This window comes from Moschus berezovskii, chromosome 3 (assembly GCF_049115385.1).
Source record: "Moschus berezovskii isolate FMDL1 chromosome 3, NW_MosBer_1.0, whole genome shotgun sequence".
NCBI classification, from domain to species: domain Eukaryota; kingdom Metazoa; phylum Chordata; class Mammalia; order Artiodactyla; family Moschidae; genus Moschus; species Moschus berezovskii.
Window position 1 is genome coordinate 72,742,502 of NC_142462.1, and position 13,380 is coordinate 72,755,881.

General features: G+C 41.2%; 1 protein-coding gene across 3 annotated transcripts in view; it reads left to right on the forward strand.

The window, feature by feature from the left end:
- Nucleotides 1–3,959: 3,959 nt before the first annotated feature.
- Nucleotides 3,960–13,380, forward strand: part of NT5C3A (5'-nucleotidase, cytosolic IIIA) — a 42,405-nt gene continuing 32,984 nt past the window's right edge. The window contains exon 1 of one of the 3 annotated variants that reach the window (XM_055420904.2): nucleotides 3,960–4,187. In XM_055420904.2, coding sequence (XP_055276879.1) covers nucleotides 4,050–4,187 — 138 coding nt within the window. In that variant the 5' untranslated portion in view covers nucleotides 3,960–4,049. The remainder of the gene's footprint in view (nucleotides 4,188–13,380) is intronic. The other 2 variants (XM_055420907.2, XM_088834587.1) reach the window with 2 other exon arrangements.

A 13,380-nucleotide genomic window follows, 5' to 3' on the forward strand; every position in this document is an offset into this window, starting at 1 on the left:
ATCAGAGCAGAGTGTAACATTGTGCATAGCAAAAATTCATAAATTTACATCAAATTCCTTCATGTATTCTTACCAACCCAAGTAACATCATATATCATATGGACAATAATTTACAGAAAAACAAAGATTTACGTACTTAAAGAGTTAAAAACAACAACAGAGAAATCAAACATATGGACTGATAGTAGCCAACATGTGTTTCCCAGTTCTACAAAAGGCATTCACACACCCAGTGGTTAATTCCAGACTTGTTTGCTCACCAGATGCCTGCTCGGCTAAGCTCTATCCCACCTTTCTAAGAACTCTCTTTCCACAAATTTCCCTTCAAGCAGAACAACTGCCAGGGTCCCAGCACTGGAATGACTAGAGCAAGAGTGGAGAGTGCAGAGAAAAGCAACCCTTACTGCTCCCTCTTGTTCTCCTGTTCCAACTTTTGCCATGTCCTGGGCAAAGAGAGAGCCTCACCGAGTAGCACCACCAGCTCCACAGAGATGGTGTGATTCCCCCAAGTAGCCCGTAGCCCCCGTGTATCCCCTTCCAGTAATCCCCAGAGCCAAGCAGGGGAAACTGCAGAAAGAGACCTTGAAAGAGACCAGGCAGGTGAGAACAAGTCATGCTACTCAGAAAGGAAAATGATGGAGGAGGCGATGATTGATTGGAATGCAGCAGAAAAGGAAAAAACACCTACCCGCTCCTGCCTAACTTCAAGCTGTCTCTGCTCTGTTGCCATAGCAACTTTTTTTAATGTGTGTGGTATAAAACATATAACATAAAATTTACCAATGTAATTTTTAAAGGTATAGTACAGTAGTGTTAACTGTAGGCACACAGTTCTGCAACAGATCTCTGGAATTTTTCATCTTGCAAAACTGACCCCATCATTTCCTCTTCCTCACACCCCACAACCACTATTATACTTTCTGTTTCTTAGAGTCTGACTACTCATATAAGTAGAATAATGCAGCACTTGTCTTTTTTATGTCTGGCTTATTTCACATATATGAGGTCTTCAAGATTCATTTGTGTTGTCAAATACTGCAGAATTTGCCTCTGTCTAAAGGTTGAATAGTATTACATTTGATGTATTTCCACATTTTCTTATCAGTTCATCTTTTGATGGACATTTCGGTGGCTTCCACATCTTGGCTATTGTGAATAGTGCTCCAGTGAATATGGGAGGGCTAAAATTGCTATCCTTTTCATTATAGGGGACTGGAATGCAAAAGTAGGAAGTCAAGAAACACCTGGAGTAACTGGCAAATTTGGCCTTGGAGCACGGAATGAAGCAGGGCAAAGGCTAATAGAGTTTTGTCAAGAGAATGCACTGGTCATAGCAAACACCCTCTTCCAACAACACAAGAGAAGACTCTACACATGGACATCACCAGATGGTCAACACCGAAATCAGATTGATTATATTCTTTGCAACCAAAGATGGAGAAGCTGTATACAGTTAGCGAAAACAAGACCAGGAGCTGACTGTGGCTCAGATCATGAACTCCTTATTGCGAAGTTCAGACTTAAATTGAAGAAAGTAGGGAAAACCACTAGACCATTCAGATATGACCTCAATCAAATTCCTTATGATTATACAGTGGAAGTGAGAAATAGATTTAAGGGACTAGATCTGATAGATAGAGTGCCTGATGAACTCTGGACGGAGGTTTGTGACATTGTACAGGAGACAGGGATCAAGACCATCCCCATGGAAAAGAAATGCAAAAGAGCGAAATGGCTGTCTGAGGAGGCCTTACAAATAGCTGTGAAAAGAAGAGAGGCGAAAAGCAAAGGAGAAAAGGAAAGATATAAGCATCTGAATGCAGAGTTCCAAAGAATAGCAAGGAGAGATAAGAAAGCCTTCCTCAGTGATCAATGCAAAGAAATAGAGGAAAACAACAGAATAGGAAAAACAAGAGACCTCTTCAAGAAAATTAGAGATTCCAAGGGAACATTTCATGCAAAGATGGGCTCGATAAAGGACAGAAATGGTATGGACCTAACAGAAGCAGAAGATATTAAAAAGAGGTGGCAGGAATACACAGAAGAACTGTACAAAAAAGATCTTCACGACCAAGATAGTCACGATAACGTGATCACTGACCTAGAGCCAGACATCTTGGAATGTGAAGTCAAGTGGGCCTTAGAAAGCATCACTAGGAACAAAGCTAGTGGAGGTGATGGAATTCCAGTTGAGCTATTTCAAGTCTTGAAAGATGATGCTGTGAAAGTGCTGCACTCAATATGCCAGCAGATTTGGAAAACTCAGCAGTGGCCTCAGGACTGGAAGAGGTCAGTCTTCATTCCAATCCCAAAGAAAGGCAATGCCAAAGAATGCTCAAACTACCGCACAATTGCACTCATCTCACACGCTAGTAAAGTCATGCTCAAAATTCTCCAAGCCAGGCTTCAGCAGTATATAAACCGTGAACTCCCAGATGTTCAAGCAGGTTTTAGAAAAGGCAGAGGCACCAGAGATCAAATTGCCAACATCCGCTGGATCATGGAGAAAGCAAGAGAGTTTGCAGCCATGAAATTAAAAGACGCTTGCTCCTTGGAAGGAAAGTTATGACCAACCTTGATAGTATATTAAAAAGCAGAGACATTACTTTGCCAACCAAGGTCCGTCTAGTCAAGGCAATGGTTTTTCCCGTGGTCATGTATGGATGTGAGAGTTGGACTGTGAAGAAGGCTGACCGCCGAAGAATCGATGCTTTTGAACTGTGGTGTTGGAGAAGACTCTTGAGAGTCCCTTATACTGCAAGGAGATCCAACCAGTCCATTCTAGAGGAGATCAATCCTGGATGTTCATTGGAGGGACTGATGCTAAAGCTGAAACTGCAATACTTTGGCCACCTCATGCGACGAGTTGACTCACTGGAAAAGACTCTGATGCTGGGAAAGGTTGGGGGCGGGAGGAGAAGGGGACGACCGAGAATGAGATGGCTGGATGGCATCACCGACTCTGTGGACATGAGTTTGAGTGTACTCCGGGAGTTGGTGATGGACAGGGAGGCCTGGCGTGCTGTGATTCATGGGGTCGCGGAGAGTCGGACACGACTGAGCGACTGAACTGAACTGAACTGAACTGAAAATTGCTATGAACGTCTACTTTCACTTCTTTTGGATATAGACTCTGACATAGGATTGCTGGATAATATGGTAATTCTATTTTTAATGTCTTGAGGAACTTCCACACTTTTCCCACAGTGGCTGCATAAATTTACATTTCCACTAACTGCACAAGGGTTCCAATTCTTCACATCCTCATCAACATTTTTAACTTTCTGGTCTTTTTGACAGTGGTTGCCTAACTTGTGTGAAGTGATATCTCATTGTAGTTTTTATTTTCATTTTCCTGATGATTAATGATATTGATAAGCTTTATAAGCTGCTTTACCAATTGTCTATTCAAGTCTTTTGTCTAATTTTTAATGGGTTTTGTTGTTGTTGACATTTTTAACATAAACTGGATATTAACCCCTTGTCAATTAAACGGTTTGCAAGTATTTTCTCATATTCTGTAGATGGCCTTTTACTCCCTTGTTTGCTTTGCTGCACCCTGCAGCTTGTCATAGCACTTTACAGCCAAGCTACTGCGCAAGTTAGATAGCAACGCCCCAGATGCCTTCTGGGGGTTGTAGTCCTGAGTATCAGACGAGGGTGGAAGGCCGAGGATTATTCTTGAGTGATGGTAGGCATCAGATTTCCAGTGGGCGGGGCTATAATGAACCACTGCCTGGTCCTCATTAGCAGAGAGAGAGATTTGGTTCAGTTCCCTTTTCCGTCTTTGAGCAGTTCCTCGGACCCGGGTTCTGAGAACACCCTCTTCCCCACCTGGGCCTCGGGTGCAAGTGAGCTCCTCCCGCTCCCTCCGGCTTCCCGCCGCTGGGCCCTGGTGGGTGGGGCCTCCCTGGGGGTGGGGCCTCCATGGGGGCGGGGCTCGTGGGGAAGGGGCGGGGCGTCCGGGCTGGTCCGCCGGCCGGCGTTTCTGAGGCCGGTGGCCATCCAGCGACCTCTTCCCGAACCGCGAGGCCAAGGAGGCCAGGTCCATGGATCGAGCGGCGGTGGCGAGGGTGGGCGCGGTAGCGAGCGCCAGCGTGTGCGCCCTGGTGGCGGGGGTGGTGCTGGCCCAGTACATATTCACCTTGAAGAGAAAGACAGGCCGGAAGACCAAGATCATCGAAATGGTGAGTGTGGGGGCTCGTCGTGCCGGGGCGCCTGAGGGGTCGGGGCGGTCCGTCCGGCCTCGCCTTCCCGCGCCGACCGCCGCTGCAATGCTGGGGGCCCACTGGGGACCCGTTCGTCCCGCCTGGGGCGACCCCGCGGGCCCGATGACCTGGTCTGGACCCTTGACGGCAGCGCTCGGCTTCCCGTGGGCTTAGTTATCTCTCTATTTGAAACAAGAAAGGCAGCAAATAGGTAATTCGGAAAAAAACTACCTCCCGCAGCAACACCCGTTTTATCAAGAAATGGAACTTCCTGGAGATGTTTCGCCCTCCTCCTGGCATCCCGGGTCAAACCGTTGTAACAGTCCAGTTCTGATGGTGCTTTTTGCATCATGGTTAGGATGAGCTCGGTTATGACAAGGTGTAACTTGTCAGTGGTTAATTAAAGAAATGACAGTTAACCCAGTTGGAGTTCAGAATAGTTTATTTTGTATTTGAAATGTTTCTCGTTCCTGTCTCAAACTGCTGGGAAGTATCTTTGTGTTCATTTCCCCCACCACCACCAAACCTCTTACATAACGTTTTAGAAATTTATTTCCAATTTTATTGTAAGACAGTATTTGAAGAATTCCATTCGAGGTGCCTTATAGGCAATATTTGCTCCAAAGTTGGGGATGTTTTATGTTTTCGTTAGATCCCACTCATCAAGACAATTTTCTCAGTGAGTTGCATTCTTTGGTACTTACTGGAGTGAATAATCCTGTGTATACTCCCAATAATGTACTACACAGGTGAACTTCTAGGACCTAGTATTGACAGATCAGTTGACAGTTTACCACTGTACTAAATAATATAGTTTTAGGTTCATGTACTGACTGAGAATACTTATCTTCAACTATATGTTCTAATTGAGCACAGAAACTATTTGTCCCAATCTTTGCTCTTGGGCCTGGGTTGAATACAAAAATATTCTTTCATAAATAAAAGTTTAAAAAACGTTAATTCCCCACGTGTTTCTTATGCCAATAGTTTTGCTTATTGCCAAGATTAAATTAGTCTTGGATTATTATTGCATAGTCTTTTCTCCATTTCTGTATTCATAAGAGCAAATGTTGTTAACCTCAAAATTTTCATTTTGTTTGTGTTGCTATCCTGCATAAGAAAACATTGGTGGCTTCCTTTTGTTCCAAACCAAAAATGTATAATCTATGTGTGGGGGAAAAAAAAACCCCACACTTCCATACCTTCTTGTATGTACTTGAACTGTGCATTGGTCTATCACTTCTCTTCTAAACCGAGTAGAGGTAAAAAAGTCAATGCTTTCACAAAATCCACAATGAAGCCACAATCTTTAAATATATATAATATGTAATATTAATTCAGGCATAAGGACAAGTAGTATTGTGGCTGCAGCATAATATACAGATGTGTATTTGGAAGTAAGAAATAGGGAATGTGGACAGGGAGACAAAATTGTAAAGGAATGTTATAAAGCCATTCCAGTTTGCCCTTTATTTTTTAGGCAATGGGGAGCCATGAAAGGTAGTTGGACAGGATAATTGCATGTTCAAAAGTTTATTTTATAAAGATCACTTAGGATAAGGTGAAAGGGGAGTGCCTGGAAAGAAGGAAATAATTTAGGAGGATGCTGGCAGTATTCCTTGTGAAAGATAATTAGAGCCTAGATTAGAAAATGAGAGCTCAGAGGATGAACATTTCAGAGATAAAATCAACAGGACTTGGCAGTACAAACTCTGGACTCATACAAACCTAGCTTTGAATCTAGGCTTTCTCATTTATCAAGCTATGTGATCTTGGGCCGGTTTTTTAACTTCTGTGACTCTGTTCACCTATTAATTGGAAGATAATAATACTACCTACTTCATGGGGTAGTTATGAAGTTACATGAAATAACACAGTGGGCATAATTGCTATCATTTGGGAGCTTATCATTATTTAGGATCATTAAAGAGATTAATTACATTGTGGGGATTGCAAACTAAATGGTAATAACGGTTACATTACTAGCCAAGATCAAAAGGGGGAGAGAGAGAGCAGACAGGGACAATGTGGAGCAAATTCACTTTGTCCTGTTTAGTCAAGTAGAAATGTCCATAAGTTAGTTACATTAAGTAAAGTGCTTTGAAAAGCAATTATTGCCATATAGTGTCCCACAGTAATATACAGTATATACATTACTTGTTGCTATCATTAGCAACAACAACTGAAAATGTAGTGCTTGAGTTGAGAAGATAGATTGGGATTAGCAACAGTATTTTCTGAAATGTCTAACTTCTTGGCAGTAATAGTGAAAATGGTTATGATTTCCCATCCATAAATTTGCAGCAGGATGAAAAGAGAAACCTTGAGAATATTGACAAATAATGGGTGTTCAGTGAAGAAAACAGAGATCTCAGATGTGGGAAAAGAGAACACGTTACCAAAAAGAAGGGGCAGAGTCAGCAGTATCAGTCTGAACAGTCACTTGATGAGCTGAAAGCCATGTGCGTTAGACAGCCACTAAAAGAACAATAAAGTGGAGAAGACCGGAAAGTGACTACTAAATGCAAAAATACTCGTGCCTTCAGTGTATGTTGTGTTTTGCTTTGGTTTTGAGTGGTTGGCAGCGTGAGCATTTTGGCAGGCAGAAGGACAGTGAGAATACTTAATGAAGTGAAAGGAGGAAAGGGAATAATCAATCAAACTGAGTTCTAAAGAAGATAGGAAGGCTGGGGATAGAGAACACAGGTGGACAGGTAACCCTTTAAAGAAATAAGGAATAGTTCTCTCTAAGAATGTACAATAGTCGCTTACTATCCTTGGGCGGCTGATTCCCACTCCCTTGGATACCAAACTCCAAGGATGCTCAAGGCCCTTTTATAAAATGGTAAATAGTTTTAATTATAACCAATGCACTACCTCCCATGTATTTTAAATAGTCTCTGGTTTACTTCTAATATCTAATACAGTGTAAATATTATGTAAACAGTTGTAAATACAATGTAAGTGGTGTGTAAACTGTTGCCAGGGAGCAGCAAATTCAAGTTTTGCTTTTTGAAACTTTCTGGAATTTTTTTCCCACATATTCTCAGTCCTTGGTTGATTGTGTCCCTGATGTGGAACATACAGATATGGATGGCTGACTGCTTATTTCAGCATATTTTAATTTATATTATGTCTTATTTTCAACCTTACACCACTGCGTCTACTTACTTCATTCTTTATTTCTGTCCAGTTGACTTAATTTCTCCTATTAAATGGCACCTCTTTCCAATTTTTATATATCAACTCTTTTCCTTTTTTCTTCATTAGCAGAGTATATTCTAGTTTTACTTTTTACCAACAGATTAATACTTATTTTTCTCTAATAGGAAACTAATTCCAAAAAAGAAAATGAGATGGTTTAGTCTCATTCAGGTTTTCTCATATCCTTTATTGAATTCTCCCAAAGTAATTGGAAGAGGGGGGGTCAGAGGTACAATCTTACAGTTATGAGACAAATAAGCACTAGAGTTGTAATGTACAACCCCAGCTAACACTATGACTGTAACTAACACTGCTGTAGGGTATTATAGGAAGGTTAAGAGATTAAATTCTAAAAGTTTTTATCAAAAAGAGAAACTTATTTTTCTTTTGCTTTCTTATTGTATGAGATGATGAATGCTGAGTAAACTGATTATGGTAATCATCTCACAGTGTACATATGTCAAACCATTATGCTGTGTACCTTAAATTTATAATGATGTATGTTATTTATATCTATGTAAATCTGGAGTGGGGAGATTCTCCCGAAGTAGGCGTATCTAACCAATGAAATAAAATGGAAACACAAAACCAGAATAAATGTATAGTCTTAACACTATTCCCTTGGAGAAGGCAATGGCAAGCCACTCCAGTACTGTTGCCTAGAAAATCCCATGGATGGAGGAGCCTGGTAGGCTGCAGTCCATGGGGTTGCTTAGGTTCGGACACGACTGAGCGACTTCACTATCACTTTTCACTTTCACACATTGGAGAAGGAAATGGCAACCCACTCCAGTGTTCTTGCCTGGAGAATCCCAGGGACGGGGGAGCCTGGTGGGCTTCCGTCTATGGGGTCACACAGAGTCGGACACGACTGAAGTGATTTAGCAGCAGCAACACTATTCCCTAAAGAACAACAGAGAAGGTGGAAATTATTTGTCAGCAGGAATAAGGGAGATGGAACTGCCACTTGAAGCTCCCCAACCAGTTTAAACTGTCATTTCTAATTTAAACACATCTCAAGTATTTATGGCTTCCTCGTGAACATCAGCAATTACTCCTTAAATAGCTGGTGCTGTTTTTGAAACCTTAGTGTGTTTCCTTCCTAGAGATAAATTTCTAACAAAATCTTCTTCCTTTCTTCTATCTTAAGATAATATCAGATGTTTTCTGAGTGCTAGTCTGTAAGTGGAAAGCCCACTACTGAATCTAAATTTAGACATATTTAGAAAAAGGGCAGGGAAAAACCAAGATTTAAACAACTGCTTCAGGGGGTTAACACTGTCACACAGGCTTTTAAAATATTTTGATAACTCAACTTTAATTTTTATCAGTACAGAAATTTATGACTTCTTAGCACGTTTTGAATTCTTGATTTGTTCTGTGAAGCGTATTCCCTGAATTCCTGTGGCATTTCCTGATGATTTCTCATAATTTAGCAATTTATACACTCTCTTATATTGTTTACTATAACGCGTGTTCTGGTATGTCTGGATTGGTGCATGGTTTTTTGTCATCCTTTTTTTTATTAATTGCACTTGACTAAGAGAAACAGAGACCCAAAATCAGTGGCTTTATTAAACAGTACAGATTTTATTTTTCTAGTGTAACAAGAAATCCAAAAGATAGGCAGTTGCAGGTGTTAACTAAGCTTGACTTTTTTCACAATCACAAGATACAGTAGTCCTGGCCAACATCTCCATCTTCCAGACAGCAAAAGTGAGGGAGCAAGGAGGAGAATACTTACTCCTTAAGCAAAACTTTTTCCTTACATGTGCGTGGAGGCAACAGTGTCATATGGCCACCATAACTGTAAGTAAAGCTGAGGAATTTTGTTTGATTGATCAACTTAACCACCCTCTGACAAAATGGAGATTCTGTTAGTAAGAAAGAAGAGGGCATGTATTAAGGTAATCAGCAGTCTACCAGGCTACACTGAAGTGCCTGTTCTTTTTTCATATCACTGACCGTTCAATAAGTATTCAATATTTGATCAAATGAAAGTACATATAATATTACAGGTGGTCAGTCAGCTGATAGAAAAATAGAGCATTCCAACTATTCCAAGTACTTGGTAATAATAGCAATGAAAGTGAAAGAAAGTGAAAGTCGCTCAGTCGTGTCCGACTCTTTGCGATTCATGTCCATGGAATTCTCCAGGCCAGAATACTGGAGTATTCTAATTCTGAATAGCTTTGATCTTCTGTCCACCCAAAGAGTAAAGATTTATTCATCCATACCTGAAGTAGCTAGATCTTAGTATTAATAGTTCCTGAGATATGGCCACTGCCTTCATAACATGCTAATGAGATTTGGAAGCTAACCACCTAAATAGGTGTCATTGATAAGTCGCTACAGTCGTGTCCAACTCTATGCGACCCCATAGACGGCAGCCCGCCAGGCTCCCCCGTCCCTGGGATTCTCCAGGCAAGAACACTGGAGGGGGTTGCCATTTCCTTCTCCAGTGCAGGAAAGTGAAAAGTGAAAGTGAAGTTGCTCAGTCATGTCTTGACTCTTAGCGACCCCATGGACTGCAGCCCACCAGGCTCCTCCATCCATGGGATTTTCCAGGCAAGAGTACTGGAGAGGGTTGACATTGCCTTCTCTGAAATAGGTGTCACTACTAGCTTAAAAGCTAAAGTTCTAACAGTATTTCTAGAATGAAAGAATATAAATGTTATGAGAGAGACATCAACAGAAGGCTTTGTGGCGTTCAAAGGAATAGGAGGTGACATTGGATGATGTTTGATAGACATGGTGATATTTGAGGGGGAGAAATCATGATGTGTCCAGTTTGAGTAAAATATATCTTCAAATAAGGAAAGTACATTAAACTTTTCACTTTGTCAAAGAAAATATCCAAGGTCATCTTGAATCTCCGAATTGGCAAGTCTGGAAATGTTTGCACAAGGCATATGATTTTTGTCTTCTCAAAGCACGTTTGTCATGTTTCCTTTGTGTTATCCTCATGTAGCAAGTTAACCACATTTTCAACTTCAGTGAAAAGTTTGATATCTTATCTAGTGAGCTATTTTCGTGTTAGCTAGAATAGTTCCTGAAAAAAGTTTTAGCTTTACAAATTGGATTTTTTGCTTATTCCTTTTGTTGGGAATTCATTTATAGGACAGATGAAGCCATTCTTGAACCAGATATTAGGTTGACCAAAAACTTTGTTCAGGTTTTCCATAAGGTCTTATATACTAATATTTTTAATTTATCCAATAATTTTGTTTTCTGGCTAAAAGGTATCATATCCTTAAATCCTTTTACTGTCTTCATTTAACAAGTCCCTCCCTCCTCACATGATTCTGAGGCTTACAAAAGTTTGAGAACCATTGAAGTAAACAGTTCAAATTCCTGCCACCAGCATAATCACGAATTTTACAAGTCACAAAACTTCCAGGTTAATTGCTCACAAATAGTGAAAATTGAGGCTGCCAGAATTTACTGTATGAAGAAGAGAAAAGCAGAGTGATGAGAAGGTAGGAAAATGAGCTCTTTCATTTACTCAGGAGGTGGTATACATACATTGGTTAAGTAAGTAATAGTGCATGGTTAAATTATGGCACACATATATAATAAAATATTGTGCAGCTTTGAAAAAGAAAGTATGAGTTAATGTTTTTAAAAGCTCAAAAGATAGTAATTAGGAGAAAAAAGCAAGTTGTAGGACAGTTGTAGTTCCAGATAAGATATACAAGTATGTGCTTGTTATTGGAGCTTCTTGAGAAACTATACCAGAAGCTGTTTATAGTTGTTGCTGGTGGTAGTCGAACTTGGGAGGGTGAGACTATGGAGGAAGCCTTCAACTTTATCATCCTCTAATGTTTCATAATGTTTGAAGTAACATGAGGGTGTATTGTATTTATTTTTTAAAAACTGGTTAGTGAATAACAATAACATTTTAAAAGGTGTGTGTTGGACTACATGGTAGAAACATCTCCATTATCAGGTGTTTGTAATTAATTTGCTAAAGATCCCTTGAGCTTGATTTTTTTTTAATTTTTTAAATAAATAAGACCTGGAATGTGTTTTAATATGAATAATCTGGCAGCTGAGATACACGAAATTAGCATTGCTAGAATCAGAAGGGGGCTTCCCTGGTGGCTCAGAGGTTAAAGCGTCTGCCTCCAATGCGGGAGACCCGGGTTCAATCCCTGGGTCGGGAAGATCCCCTGGAGAAGGAAACGGTAACCCACTCCAGTATTCTTGCCTGGAGAATCCCACGGACGGAAAAGCCTGGTAGGCTACAGTCCATGGGGTCGCAAAGAGTCGGACACGACTGAGCGACGGAACAGAACAGAACAGAACAGAACAGAATCAGAAGGAGAAGAGTGTAGGAGAAGAAAAAAATAATTTTCTCTCCACCTTTCTAAATTCTCCACTGGGGACCCCATAGCAAGACAAACTAACAAAAGAGAAACAAACAAGCTCATTAACATGTACAATACCAAGGGAAAGTGAGTAACTCCTGGATGGCTTAGAATTATACCATCGGAAGCTGAAGGCAAAAAGAAGGGTGTAGAAGAGCTGTGGAGGAAGCGAAGTTTGATAAACCTGACCTAGGATTGATACTCAGATTGAAGGGCATTCTCCATTAATAGATTTCTTGTGCTTTAACCATCTTCTCTTCTTCGTACAAAGGGAGATGCAGATGGAGATTTCTTTTATTAAAAAATGTAAATTTCTCTTGGTGGTTTAGTCGCTAAGTCGTGTCAGACTCTTGCAACCCCATGGACTGTATGTAGCCTGCCAGGCTCCTCTGTCCGTGGAGTCTCTAGGCAAGAATGCTGGAGTGGGTTGCCATTTCCTTCTCCAGGGAATCTTCTAGACTCAGGAATCGCCTCCTGCATTTCAGGCAACTGAGCTACGAGGGTAATGTCTACTCTGTTTTCTAAGCTTCTCTGTGTCTGCTGTTTCTCTGAAATAATCAGCTCAAAATAATCCTTATGCAAAAAAGGTACACCTTGGGGTGGCAAATCCGCCACCCAGGAGGAGCAGGAATTAAAATAAGCCTGGAGTAAAGAGAATGACTGTGCTCTCTAGACTGCCATGGGAGCTGCAGAAAGAGGAGGGCTGAAAGTTGACACATTGCAAAAGTGAAATATATAGGATCTGGAAGGGAGCGGAATTTGTAACCACAAAACACGCCTCTGTGGTATCAGGGTTATTTTAGGCTGTTTCTCTGTTTTTTTTTTTTTTAAGGAAAAAGAACAGCTCACCCAAGAGAAACTCTGAGAAATAAGCAGAAGTTACCCTTTGATAAGAGCAATTTACACTTCTAAGGGAAATTTCCATTTGTAGGGTTGTCTCCCTTTCTGTAGCAGGAAGAGGGCAATGACTGAGTCTGTAGAAACTCTTGGGCTTCCCAGGTGGCTAAGTAATTAAAAAAAAAAATCCACCTGTTGATGTAGGAGAGGGAAGAGATGGAGGTTCGTTCCCTGGAAGATCCCTGGAGGAGGAAATGGCAACCCACTCCTGTATTCTTGCCTGAAAATTCCATGAACAAAGGAGCCTGGAAGGCTGCAGTCCGTGAAGTTGAAAAGAGCTGGACACAACTGAGCACATAAACACATAGAAACTCTTAAAAATCTCAGGTCCACATAATAACCATCAGTTCAGTTCAGTTCAGTCTCTCGGTCATGTCTGACTCTTTGCGGCCCCATGAATCACAGCACGCCAGCCTCCCTGTCCATCACCAACTCCTGGAGTTCACTCAAACTCACCTCCGTCGAGTCAGTGATGCCATCCAGCCATCTCATTCTCTGTTGTCCCCTTCTCCTCCTGCCCCCAATCCCTCCCAGAATCAGAGTCTTTTCCAGTGAGTCAACTCTTCGCATGAGGTGGCCAAAGTATTGGAGTTTCAGCTTTAGCATTAGTCCTTCCAAAGAACATCCAGGACTGACCTCCTTTAGAATGGACTGGTTGGATCTCCTTGCAGTCCAAGGGACTCTCAAGAGTCTTCTCCAAC